This window comes from Leucopleurus acutus (genome assembly GCF_964270905.1).
Source record: "Leucopleurus acutus genome assembly, chromosome: 17".
Taxonomy (NCBI): domain Eukaryota; kingdom Metazoa; phylum Chordata; class Mammalia; order Artiodactyla; family Delphinidae; genus Leucopleurus; species Leucopleurus acutus.
This window is the reverse complement of record NC_139159.1, coordinates 18,308,705-18,323,049: the sequence shown is the minus strand read 5'-3', so window position 1 is coordinate 18,323,049 and position 14,345 is coordinate 18,308,705. Positions and strand designations below refer to the sequence as shown.

The following is a 14,345-nucleotide window of genomic DNA, read 5'->3' as shown; positions in this document are numbered from 1 at the left end:
TCCCGTTCCACACACGTGTGTATTGAAAGCCCACCATGTGCAAGGGGCCCTGGGCTGGGTGTCCCACGGCTTGCGGACAACAGGGCTGTGGCTGTGTTCTCAGAAGTTGCGGTATTGTTACCGATGGGACTCTAAAGTCCTGTGGGAATGTAGCATTCTTTCCACATAGAATATAAAAGGGATCCTGCTATCGGTTATATAATTTTTTAAAAATCTTTCAGTCTGGTCTTCTTTTACTGATTGGCAGTCTCCGCAGAAAAATCCTACTATCTATTTAATGACTTATGATGTTGCTACAAAGCATTTGGCATCAGCACTGCCCTGGTAGACATTTGTTTGGAGGAGTCTCCGTGGTGCTTCCTCTGCCCACAGCCGTTTCCCTGAGGCTCACCTATGAAGAACTAGCTGAACGCCCTGCTGTTTCCATCCGCCGTTCATGCCAGCTGTGACGTGTAACCTTTCTGTGTGTGGGCATGACACGCGCTCAGTGTTGTTGTTTCGTGTTGTGCGGCATGTCAGTGAGCAGGTGACCCGTCTCTGACATCGTCCCAATACTAAATCCCCAGGGGAAAAAAAAAATCCCTTAGGACTTAGAAATACTGTCTGTAAAAACAGACAAAAATGCTGACTGCGACAGCTATCAACACTTCTCATAATTTCCCTCCTTGGTGATATTCTGACTAGTCTTTTTAATGAACTGCTGCATCTCATCAACTTTATGCTGCTTGGCATTGCAACACTGACGCACATTACTACACAGACAAGTAGTAGTCACACCGTGTGCCTTCCAAGAAACTTGTCCAGGAAAAACTTTTGCCCTCTGCGTTATACTAAATATCTTGTTTTAAAAGCACTTAATCTTACTCTGTAAAATCTAAGTGTGTATCCTCAGGTAGCTGGCCAGTCCCCAGTTGACTACGCCATGCTGGAACCACTTCCAGCTGGATGCAGGTAAGGGAGGCTGGAGTTGGGTCTACCTCTAGTCAACATACTTTTTGCCACACTTTAATTTTAATTAATTTTTTTTTTTGAGTCAGAAGTCTTTATTTCAAGGTCTCGCCCAGGTGCTTTTTTTAATTTAATTTTTATTTTATATTGGAGTATAGTTGATTAACAGTGTTAGTTTCAGGTGTACAGCAGAGTGATTCAGTTATACATATACACGGATCTATTCTTTTTCAAATTCTTTACCCATTTAGGTTATTACAGAATACTGAGCGGAGTTCCTTGTGCTATACAGTAGGTTCTTGTTGGTTATCTATTTTATTTTATTTATTTATTTATTTATTTTTATTATTTATCTTTGGCTGCGTTGGGTCTTCGTTGCTGTGCGCAGGCTTTCTCTAGTTGTGGTGAGCGGGGGCTACTCTTTGTTGCGGTGCACGGGCATCTCATTGCAGTGGCTTCTCTTGTTGCGGAGCACAGGCTCTAGGCATGCAGGCTTCAGTAGTTGCAGCACGCGAGCTCAGTAGTTGCAGCACTCGGGTCCTAGGGCACACGGGCTTCAGTAGTTGTGTCATGTGGGCTCTAGAGCGAAGGCTCAGTAGTAGAGCGCATGGGCTTAGTTGCTCTGCATCATGTGGGATCTTCCTGGACCAGGGATTGAACCCATGTCCCCTGCATTGGCAGGTGGATTCTTGACCACTGCACCACCAGGGAAGTCCCTGGTTTTCTATTTTAAATATAGCAGTGTTTACATGTCAATCCTAAATTTGCTATGCTTTTAAATGCCAGTACTGGGTACATGAGAGTTACCTGGAGCATTTGTTAAACATCAAGATTTCTAGGCTTCGATTCATACTTATTAAATTCTCTGGGAATCGCACCCCAGGTACCTCTGATGGGCAGCAAATGTGGATTGACTGCTTTGGCGTGCCTTTATTCCCTTATCCAGCCAATTTTTAACGCATAATAAAGCAGGGGGGATTTTTTCATCTGAAAGGTGGTGCTGGTAAATTCTTTGAGCTCAACAGGTTTTGAATATCATCAGAAGCCCTGTAAATAAAACTGAATTGAATACGCCTGAAAACCATGTCTTAGGAGATAGGGCACGAGAAATGCCTTTCCTAAGACATTTAAGACAGGAAAACTGTGCAAAGGAGCAATGCATGAGATTTCTAAAGATCTAAAGGAGTGGTTAGACCGGTATTTGAGAGTTCATAAACATAATAAATACATTCAATGGAATCCAAAATAAAGCTTCGTAAGTCGGTTACTACAAAATCCTCCAGTGGCCAAATCATTCTCTGCTTGGCCTATTAATGATAGCATAAATTAAGAGGTAGGCAGAGTTCTACTCACTCTTTACAAAGAGCGTTTGAAACTGTGCTTTGTCTTCAGGTATTTGTAAGTCTTTGTTCTTTTTCCAGATAACTAAAGCATATCACTTTTTAAAACATTATTTTTCTTGGACCCGCTCTTACTGAATTGCCTGAGTTTCCTCCCAAATAAACGATCTCTTGTCGCTGTTAGCGTTTCAGCAGAGTCTCATCCCTTGCTGGCAGCTGGCGCTTGCTGGGATCTGTCAGAGCAGCTCCCATTTCAGCTTCTCATCTGCTTTCTGCAGTAAACGCAGGTGAGACCAGTGGTTACCCAGATAAATCCTGAACTTGTAAGCGCCACTGTTAGGGTCTCACCTTTTCAAAATGGAGCACATAGGCTTTGTGACAGCTTTATTTCTCGTGGTTCAGTGACTGTCTTCTCCTTCCAACATCAAGAGTGCATAACTAGTCATGTCTGCCAGAGATTATTTTTTCCCGTTCTTTTCTGTTGTGTGTATTTAAACATTAGCTTTTAATATGACTTAATCTCAAGAGAGAAGGATTTGCAAAATTAACGTTTGCACTGACCCCTTAGATTGAAGACATTAAAAGTACTTCGTAATTTGTGTTTCAGAGTTAGGCGGCTTAAATGAAAAATGATTGGCTCCAAGAGTCTTGACAATTAATTACCTTTGCACGGAACACTTCCTACCATGCCTAGATGGGTATTTCAGTAATGCTCTAAAATTGGATAACAGAGAAGCACAAATGAAACCAAGTTCTGATGAAATCTGGGGTAGAGGGGTGGGAGGAAAATATGTAAACGGTACACTGCAGAGGAGGGGCTTCTCCATGAAAGGCCAGTATAAATGTTCTTCATGGGTTTTTGAAAGTAGGGGCAAGCCTGTTGATGAAGAATGTCGCTTTCTGGTGCTGCCGATGCTTCTTCCTCTTGGTGGTATGTCCCAGTCACAACACCAAGGAAGAATCCAGAAACAAAGACAGCACCTTTTGAATAATTGCAGTTGCCTCTTTTTCTTCACTCAAGTGAGATACATCTCTGTGCCAAGAAGTCACACTGCCGTTTTTAATGGAGGATGTAAAAGAAAATTGCCGATTTTTTTAAAGGGGGTACTTAACCAAGTTTAGAAAAGGAAATCTCAGTTGTTGGCGGTGTTGACCTGTTTGGGAAATCTGAACCCTGTTTGGCTTTGTCTTCTGGAGGATGGAATATGAGATAATGCTCTTATGCTTTTGGCCCTGAGTACAAGCTATAAATGTGGGTCCTTGGGGATTCTCATTTCTGGGCTTAGTGTATTCCATGTTGCATTATATTTTATCTTAAGGATACACAGGAGCTGTGTGACTTTGGGTTTTTCAGCTGCTACAGCTGTTTCCATATCAGTAAAATCGGAATATTGCCTGCTTCCTAAGATTTTGCTGAGGCTTTACATTTTGGAAAGTGCCTTGTATAATAAATGGCAGTCTCACAACATGGGAAGAGCAATTACAAGTCGGTAGTATGTAATTTTTTTATTTACCTTTTTGAAATTTTTTATTTTTACACAATTTTCTTTTTTTTTTTTTTTTTTTTTTGCGGTACGCGGGCCTCTCACTGTTGTGGCCTCTCCGTTGCGGAGCACAGCCTCCGGACGCGCAGGCTCAGCGGCCATGGCTCACGGGCCCAGCCGCTCCGCGGCATGTGGGATCTTCCCGGACCAGGGCACGAACCCGCGTCCCCTGCATCGGCAGGCGGACTCTCAACCACTGCGCCACCAGGGAAGCCCTATTTTTACACAATTTTAAAGGTTATTTTCTATTTACAGTTATTACAAGATATTGGCTATACCCCCCCTTGTTGTACAATACATCCTTGAGCCTATCCTACACCCAGTAGTTCTTCTACTCCCCCACCTCATAGTGCCCCTCCCTCCCTCCCCACTGGTACCCAGTAGTTTGTTCTCTGTATATCTGTGAGTCTGCTGCTTTTCTGTTATATTTCCTAGTTGGTTGTATCTTTTAGATTCCGTAAGTGACACCATACAGTATTTGTTTTTCTCTGACTTATTTCACTTAGCATAATGCCCTCCAAGTCCGTCCATGTTGCTGCACATGGGAAACTTGCGTTCTCTTTTATGTCTGGGTAGTATTCCACGTGTGTGTGTATAAAACCTCTTCTTTATCCATTCATCTGCTGATGGAGGTAGTATGTATTTTTAACAATTTTAAGGATAATTGTTCTTCAGCCCCTCTGGGCTGAGAGGTGGGAGTAGAGACAGGAAGGGAAGCGAACAGATGCAGTGCTCTGGAGTTGACAAGAGCTGGTCAGCTCCTGTAAGCAAGTTGGTGGGTGATTTCTTCCTTGGGTACTCCAGAGATGACATTGTCAGCTCCTGCCCCTTTGCAGAGAAGAGGGCCAGCTGGACTGTGTGACCTTGACTTGCTGTGATGAGAAATGGCTGATGGGTGAAGTGGTGGCCAAAGGATGCACAGGACCCGGTTACTGGGGAGGGGCTGAGGGGCAAAGTGCCTAGAAGGAAGGGCACTGCCTTGGAGCATGTCTCTGAGGGCCCCAGAAAGGCCCTTTTCTGGACCCCTGGCCTCCTTAAGTAAGTGCTCACTGCCAGTACCATCTTGTGATGCACATTCTCCTTACATCCCCACTCCCCCCAAAATCTACCCATAAAATAACAATGGCACCAGGGTCCCTTTTTTTAAGTGAAATTTTCTTCTATTTATGAAAATAACATATGATTGTTACACAATTCTAAAGTACTCAGAAAAAGAAAAAAAAAATCCTGAGACTACAGAGCCAAAGACAACTGCCTTGTCTTGACTTTGATGCCTGCAGAAACGCTGCTGATGCAAACCCAGGCTGTGAAGGGACTCCGAGTAAGTCATCTTATAAAGTGTAACCTAAAGCTCAGAAGTTGCTCCTAACTAGGCAGTTTAAATGCTCCTTTGATGAAGGGTCATTAAAACTATGTTATCTGCATGTTCTCCACCGACAGTATAGATACTTTATTAAACATTAATATACTTAAGTGTTCTAATATATTACATATTAAACATACGAGTCAGTTTATTTTTGTATATGAGTGTATACTCTGTATTTTAGTTATACCATGTAAATTGGAACGTTCAGATTAATTATGGTGCTGTCTCCAGTGCTCTAGCCATATGAATTCTGCCTCTGTATTCTACCAGCAGCAAAAAGCAGGACTGTTTAACTTTTGTGGCTATCACAATAGTGTACATAATGGTATATATTAACTTAAAAACTTTTAATCAGTAAATAATCTTTTCTCCTAGGGAATGAAACGTCCTTATGCTTAGTCAAAGCCTCATAAATATGTTTAAAACAAAAAGAGAAAAGGCTAAGCTGATTTAGCAAAATAATATATGAGTAGCCATGAGGAACAAGCCTTTATGCCTTATTATTTTTTATCACCTTCCCCTGTGTTGTCCCCTTTCTCCCCAGGTCCAGATTATGTCAAACAGAGATTTCAGGAAGGTGTAGATGCTAAAGAAAATCCAGAAGAAAAGGTCCCGGAAAAGCCACCTACACCAAAGGAATCTCCTCATTTTTATCGCAAAGGCACGACACCCCCAGCGTCTCCCGAGGCAAGTCCCAAACAAGGCGGCTCTCCCTCCCCAAAGCCCGTGAAGAAGCAGAATCCCAGCTCAGGGGCCAGACTCAACCAAGACAAAAGGAGTGCAGCCGAGGAACAGGTGACGGCCACCGTCAATAAGCCCTTGACCTCCAAGGCTCCCACGAAGGAGGTGGGAGCGGCTGTGCCCCACTCCAGGTACTCTGGCCGTCACCACGTCCCTAACCCCAGTAACGGGGAGCTGCACTCTCAGTATCACGGCTACTACGTGAAACTGAACGCCCCCCAGTACCCCCCGGAGGACGTGGAAGAAGAGGAAGGGCCAAGCCCGTCTTCCTCGGCGCTGGTGCACAAGCCGTCGCCCAACAGGTGGAGTCCCCCTAAATCTGTGACAAAACCAGTTGCCAAAGAAAGCAAAGCTGAGCCAAAAGCTAAGAAGTCTGAACTTGCTATACCAAAGAACCCAGCAAGCAACGATTCGTGCCCTTCTTTGGAAAAAGAAGCCAATTCGGTAAGTCGTGCGAGACGTGTTTTTCTCTCACTTCTGCTCCTTTCGGTTCTTTCGGGTGGCAGCGTGGGGCATCTGCGCCTTGATGATGACGATTTGCACCTACGCTTAGCAAAAGTCCCTGGGAGCACCGGGCTGTGTAGAGTAGAGCCTAGCACTGGTAGCTTGAGCCACAGTGGGCTCTCGGGCAGAAATTCCTCTGTGCTCACTCGGCCAACCCTCAGGCTTCATGCAGGTAGGCTGACGTGACTAGCTTGTTGCAGCTGCACTTTTACAAGCCTTTACCAGCACTTCTTGGTGAGCTTCATGGTAGCTGTTGAATTCCCTGGCGGTCCAGTGGTTAGGACTCTGCACTTTGGTTCCCGGTGGATTTAAGGTTCTTTCTTCGTTGTGAAAGAATTCGGAGACAAAGTGATAGATTTATTTAGAGAAAAACACACTCCACAGACAGAGTGTGGGCCATCTTGGAAGACAAGAGGCTTCGAAATATGGGGTGGTTCATTTTTATGGGCTGGTAATTTCATAGGCTAATGAGTGGATTATTCCAACTTTTGGGGAAGGGCCGGGGATTTCCAGGAATTGGGTCACCGCCCACTTTTTGACCTTTAATGGTTGGCCTCGGAACTGTCAACGGCGCTGGTGGATGTGTCACTTAGCATATGGTGATACATTACAATGAGCATGCAATGAGGCTTAAGGTCTTCTGGAAGTCAGATCTTCTGCCATCTTGGACCTATTTGGTTCTAACCAGTCTTTGTCATGTACTATGGCTATATCATTCTTTTAAAGGTTGTGCCCTGCCCCCTTCTGTCCTGTTTCACTTTCATTGCTGAGGGCCAGGGTTCGATCCCTGGTCAGGGAACTAAGATCCCACAAGCTGTGAGGCACCACCAAAAAAAAAAAACGGACTACATGGTAGCTGTCTTATTAGCTCTGGCTGCTATAACAAAACTACCCTAGACTGGGTGGTCTAAACAGCAAACATTTATTTCTCACAGTTCTGAAGGCTCAGGAGTCCCAAGATCAAGGCACCAGCAGATTCAGTGTCTGGTGAGAAGCCACTTACTTCCTGGTCCATAGAACACAGGCCGTCTTCTCCCTGTGTCCTCACGGGACTGAGAGGAAACAAGCTCTCTGGCGTCTCTTCTTGGAAGGGCACTAATCCCATCCTGAGGGCTCCACCCTCATGAGCTGATTCTCTCCCAAAGGTTCCACCTCCAAATACCATCACATTGGGGGTTAGGGCTTCAGTGGATGAATTTGGGGGCAGGGGATAGATCCAAATATGCAGTCCATAACAATAGCTAATTCTGAGGGCTGGGAAGGAATCACGGCCCACCTGCCCCCTGCGCCTGTGCTCTAACCAGGAGGAGGGCTCCACTGCCATTTGCTAAGTCCTTAACCTGCCTTTTGACTCCGCACCCACAATGCTCAGCATCTTTAGACGAAAGAACATCTTTTCTAGCTATTATGAATTATCCTCATAAATAGTGTGGATTTTATTTAATGGCCAGGCTTTGCAGCTAGAACTTATTCTTTCCCATACGAGAAGTGAAATTTTTCAACTGTTTAAGAAAATCACTTTGGTCTTCTAACTCCTCCGAGTGTCAGTTCTCCTAAAATTTCAGTTTTCTGGTAGATGCTAGTTTTATTATGAGTCTGGAGCATTTAAGGTTTTTGTTATTCAACCAGAAAGCTTTCAGTTACTGATAAATACCAACATCCTCATTCCATGAGATTTGTTAATGATAAAAGGAATTAGTATTTTATCAGATTCTGTAGAATTCATAAAATCTGAAGCTAAGTAATTTTTGATAAAAAGTTGACTGATCTGTTGACCTAGTCATATGCCTTTGGAAAAGATTGGACTCTAGGGAGGAAGCCACAGCTGACCCAGTATTTACTAGTAATTTCAGAAGCATATTTGCATAAAGGTGTGGATTAATACTTTGGCCAACAATACATCCATCAGTTTCTTACCTTTAAGAAAAAATTTTTCTTACTGTTCTATCTACTCATAGGGTTAGACATTGAAATTCATTTTTTAATTAACTTATATTTGAAATTTCTTAGGTTTATTTTGCTAATATCGATCAACACAGGTTCCCACCTTTTTAAAATTCTCACCATTTTAATTATCTAAATATGAATAAATCAGGTTAACATGATTAACCTTCTGAAGGTCAACCTCCATAGAGATAAATGGTTTTCAAAACAATAACTTTGAGACTGTTCAGTGAGCATTCATCTTTTAAAATATTTTAACACTGGTATGTCAGTATCCTGATATTATAACTGTCTGTGCTAATATCATCACTACTGAATTTGTTCAATGTGATAACTCACTTCTTATTTGGCTTTCAGCATTTATAGCCATAGGTTAGTAAAGCCTCACCTACGTATTAGTGTTGGTTTGCCTGATTTACAAAGGGGAGATTCAGGCAATGCAAGGCTATTATCGTTTATACCTTTGGGTACCCAGTAGTGGGGTTCAGTTGATTTCCAGAACTCCCCAAGGGGAAGCGTGTGCCCCAGTGTTCCTCATATTAGATGAGTTACCTGGTAGTCTTTCTGTAAAACGTTACTAATAGGCATATTTGGTAAATTCACAGCCTTCTTGTTCAGAAACAGCATCTGTCTTAACGAATGTGCGAAACAGTCAGATTCTGGGAGTTGGCCAAGCATCGTGCAGCTCTGCAGGCCGGTCTCTAGGGTTCCCCTGAACACCCCAAGAGAGAAGGGAGGCCAACAGCTCTGCACCTCTGTCGGGAGCTGCAAGGCAGGACTGAGTTGGCACCTTTGTGCGGAGAGTTTCACAATTAACCTTCTCTTCCTTAATAACATAAAGCTGCCTCTCGCACCCCTTATAACTTTTCTTCACAGAGAGTTAGGAAGTGACAAAATGATCCTAAAGGTAGGCAGTGAATGGCCTTTAAAACAAAAGAGCACTGCATACAATTTCGAGGTAAAAAGACACTGTGTAAGTTAGAAGTTTACAAATAACAACGTGGAAATGCATGGCAGAGTTCACACTAAAGCAGACATTTGAGGGGAAGCAGACTGAATCCATCTTTGTGAGAGGTCCACCTTGGGTCAGCATCACCACGCGTAGGGTGGCTGACCAAACCATCTGCACAATTTTAGCCAGCTTACTGAGACAGTGTAGGCTAGTGGCTAGCGGTATGGCCTCTGGCGCCACACTTCACAGGTTCACATCCCAGCTGTGTTACTTACCAGCTCGATGACCTTAGGCAAGTTTCTTGACTGCTCCGTGACTTGATTTTTTCATCTGTACCTGTAGCAAGGGTTGTGGTAAAGATTAAATGAGTTGATACTTTATAAAGTTCTCAGCACAGGGCCTAGCACAAAGTAAGTATTCAAAGAGCATTGACTGTTACTGAGTTTGCCTTAACACTAGTTGGAGCATAAATAGTTCATAAATATTCCAGTAGGTTTTGACCCACCCTCAGGATCACCCTAGATATTGATCTCCTAGAAATCCAGAGACTCTTCTGGGACACAGGCTGACACTTAGGGGAAGGGAAGCCCTGGCAAGGATCACTCTGCACCGTCCCTTCAGTCTGTGACTCCTGTGGACTCAATTCTATGGGATGCCAGGATTTTTTGTAGGATTTCGCGGTGTGGCAGCTTGGCTAGGAGGCAGTGGAGGTATCTTTAGAACCTTATCATCAAATAGACTAGTGAGGAGTCTTCTCTTTAGGAATCTCAACTCCTGAAAACTACCTGCACTTTTCTCTTAGCAATTACACCGATCAGCCTCAGAGTCTGAGATTTACCCGACCTTTCCTCTGAATTGTCGTGAAACCTAAGGCATCCCTATCCCTGTTAGATCAGGTTTGAAACACACACACACATTCCATAAATACATATAATTAAACTTTGCTTTTTCCATGTTTTTGGAGAAGTTTGAGGTTTAACATAAACTATACTAACTCTTCAGAAAATTCTTCACAATTTTAAATGAGCGATAGTATCTTGAAGAAAAAAATTTTGAGTTAGAACGTCTTTGACTTCCTGCACTTTATTTTCTAACTGCCTGAAAGTTTCTTCCAAACAAGACTCGCACTTTGCCCTGCCACAGCTTCTTTTATTACACCTGTCCCAGTCCGTCTTGAAAATCAAGACTGATTTTTTTTTTTCATTTTGCTATTTTAAGCTACAACTGGCCACCACAGTCATATTTATGAGACTTCACCTTAAAGCTTTCCAGCCTGTACCCAGCCCAGGTATCTGAAGAGCACAGAGGTCACTGACGTCTTGGTATCTGCCTATTAAACATAGCATCCCAGAACTTATTTTTTACCCGGTTGCTGTTTGAGTCTTTTATTGCTGGTTTGCCCTCATCTTCACTGAGTCATCTTTAAAAATAGCTTTATATAATGGTGCTATACTAGTAGGAGAAATATACATGTATTTGTATATTAGAATATATACGAGAAATACATGTTCAATAGTGTTAGGTATATAAATATATACACACACACAAGCCCAAAATACTAACCAATTCAAAAAGGTTAGAAATTCATAGAACCTTATAAGGATTTATGAAATGGGAGTTAAAGGTCCAGGCACACCTTAAGTCTTTGAAAGTAGCTTTACCGAAGGTACTCTATTATTCCGCTTTCCTAGCGTCCGTGTAAGTCACTGAACTCCACATTGTATTGCTCTGACCCTGTTACTTTTCCTCATCTTCTTTCATATCACTGTCTTTAGGAATTATGAAAAGAAATCCACTAACCCAAAAGAGTTGAGACGATCCCAAAATTCTTAACACATTCATGGCAAGATCTAATCAGTTTGTGTAGTAACAGCATTTCCTTAATCTCCATGCTGAGTAATGATGTTGAAAGATCATCTCAATTATTTTCTGAGTTATAAGAGTTTCCTACATTATTGATATGTTCTAAGTTAACCATGATTGAGGAGTTACATAGGTTGAGAACACAACTCTACTGAAAGAACCATTGGTCATTATCAAGATTTGATGTTTTTCTGATACTACAGTATCATAGGATGTAGATGAAAATGCCATTTTAAAGAAGTTGATGGGAAATTATTTTTAAACTAAGGCCTGTGGGTTTAATAGAGATAAAAAGAACATGTAGCTCTGAAGTGAACAGACTAAAGTTTAATCCCAGTTCTAATTTGTTCAAACTGGCTTGAGTAACCTCGGGCAAGACATTTACCCTCTCGGAGCTTTGTAAAATGGAACTAATAGTCACCGTGAAGAATTAAGTGTTTGTTTTCCTCCCATTTACTTGGGGTTTAGGAACTAGGCTTTTTCTTCTTCCTAACAGTCCCTACATCAAGGGCACCCATTTTTATTCCTCCTCTCTCTCACCCTGATTTTATTAATCACCCTGTTCCTCATTTAGTACAGTGAATATATCAGTTCAACCACCAGCTCCACAGCACTTGGAAAAGTACCGAAAGATTGGTTTTCATTAAATATTGGTTGCCTGGATGAATTGGGCAGCCCTTATGTGTGGGCATAGAGTGGTAAACAAGGCAGTGCCCCTGTGGAACTCAGTCTAGGGGGAAAGATGACAGTTAACAAGAAACGACAGTAAAGTGTGAAGCATTAGGGTAAAGAACAGGGTACTCTGACCTCTACCAAGGAGGTTGTGACCTCATCCAGAAAGGAGATGTCCTTGAAGGATATGAGGCTCAAGCCCTAGGTCCTGCGAGATAAGCACCGGACCAGTGGCAGTTCCGGTCTCCCTTGCTCACTTAGCCACCCCCTCCCCGCAAAAAAGATCACATCAATACGACATTTGAGGACTCTGACCCAGTTTCACTGTAGTCTCATTGGATGGTCAAATATAGTACAACTGTTTCCTCATCTGTAGAATGAGAATAAAACTACCTACCCAACCTCTCTTATATGGCAAGTTTTAGAACACTTTTAATGCTACTTAAGAATTAGACACTATTTTAATAGTAAATACCAAGATCGCATCTTTGTAATAAAGATGGCCAAGCACAGGCAGATCTAAAACGATGGGTCATATAAGGTTTCTTTGTTTTTTTTTTTTTTAAAAAAAAAAAGTAAATTTTGGGTACCTTGGGCTATGTGGTATTTATTTATAGCAGTATTTGGCAAAATAGGACTCTGATTTGTTAAAATGTAACCTGATTTCTGAAACGTTGTGGCTTTAAGCAGAGGAATTGAAAATTAGACCTGCACAGTAGCTTCTGAGAGGGCTCAGTCTCCCACTTGCAGCTTTCACCTTAAGGAAGGGATAGTATCCAAAAAGAAACCCAGGAAAAGCAAGAAAAGCAAGAGTCAAAGAACCTCATTTTGAGTTTTTCCTGAACTTTTCCAGAGCAGCCTCATTGTCTGCGGATTTCACTCTCCCCTTCTAACTGCCTTTATGAGGAAATGATTCCTCTTTATCCGACGACTTACATACACCTTAACAAAAATGCGTATCTAATTCCCATCAGTTTTTAAACCCTTTATGGTGAGCTGTGTCTCACCCAGACTGTTGCCCAGTGTTTCGAGGTGAAGTCGATTACTTTTTAAGTCGTTTTTTAGCTTTAATCAAGACCGGATTCATCTTTAAGTGAAAGTTGAGAGACGGCGCCATTTAAATACAGCCTAGCTATTTTTAGTTTATACCTTTTGGAACTGCCGTCATTCTTCATACCTTATTTACTGCAACCGTGTTGGGTCTTTTTAAATATGTTTGGTAATTGGTTTTGTGAGCTAATTTATCTACTGCCGTTAACATGGAAAAGTGGCACTTGTTTTGTTCTCTTTCGTCCCCAGGGCCCTAATTCAATCATGATTGTCCTCGTCATGCTGTTGAATATCGGGTTGGCCATTCTTTTTGTTCACTTTCTAACTTGATTGGAATTAGGAAAAGGTAAGAACAGCCTTCATTTCTCTATAAAATCACAATATATAACATTTTCTTCCCCATATTCAAATTTTTTTTTTTTTAACAACTACGTATTGTCCTTCACTTTAATTGTGGCTGTGCCTGAATGCGATTCAACATAGTTACTCAATGATGTAACTGTTTTGACCCTTCAGTGAAGTCATGACAACTAGTGGTGTTAGCCCACAGTTCTCTGCGGTGGTGTCATCAGCCCTTTAAATGGCACACCGCAGTCAGACTCAGACACAGGGAAGGAGGCTTGGAATTAGGATGGGATCACCAGAGAGAGAGAGAGAGAGAGAGAGAGAGATGAAACTGGGGAAATTCAGCCGGAGGACCCGTTCGGTCCCCCTGGGAATGCTTTGGGGTCCTCTGGGAGCTGAAGCAAGCAGCCATGTTGGAGAGCAAAACTTAATAATCATTCTTTTTTAAAATCTGCTGAAGCAGCCCCATCCGGCGAAGTTCCTGGCATTGGCTACTCCATCTGTCCTAGCAGAGTGTGACTAAACTGGAAATGTATGGAGCTGCATTTTTTTTTTTTTTTTTTGATGGAAGTCAACAGCTGCCTTACTATTTTACCATCTGACGATTCTAGTAGGGAGCTGGGGAAACAAACGACTGCCCGAGGAATGCGGTCGGAGGATTGTGTTGCTGTGGCCGTGGTTCCAGCATTCACTCCTGTCTCATTAGAAGAAGTAGGTAGCCGCATCACTCACCAGTCTTATGCCATGACCTGCTGCTTTCTCATCTCCTGGAACGTCCCGGGAGAGAAGGTTTCGTTGGCTTGTGCACGATTATGTTCATTTCTGCTGTTTATTTAAATCCGATGTATAGTCATCTTCAACATGCGGTCCCGGCTGGCTGAAGCGCACATGTGTCGCATCTCAAGGAAAAGAAACAACAGAATGCTAGAGAAAATGTGTTTATTTTGATAGCAATACATCATTGTTCGTGTCGTTTAGTCTTCCTAAACCTGTAAAAGGCTATTTAAAAGTTAGCAATTTGAAAGGCATTACACCTACCTAAAAATAATTTAACTTTAAACATTTTTAACACTACT

The 14,345-nt window shown here is 42.4% G+C and overlaps 1 protein-coding gene across 1 annotated transcript in view; it reads left to right on the top strand.

The window, feature by feature from the left end:
- JPH1 (junctophilin 1) overlaps positions 1-14,072 on the top strand; it is a gene marked incomplete at its 5' end in the record, with an annotated part of 76,971 nt that extends 62,899 nt beyond the window's left edge. The window contains 3 exons of the mRNA XM_082859007.1: positions 5,743-6,383; positions 13,174-13,220; positions 13,733-14,072. Of these exons, the coding sequence (XP_082715133.1) occupies positions 5,743-6,383; positions 13,174-13,220; positions 13,733-13,778 (734 nt within the window). The 3' untranslated portion in view covers positions 13,779-14,072. The remainder of the gene's footprint in view (positions 1-5,742; positions 6,384-13,173; positions 13,221-13,732) is intronic.
- Positions 14,073-14,345: the final 273 nt, after the last annotated feature.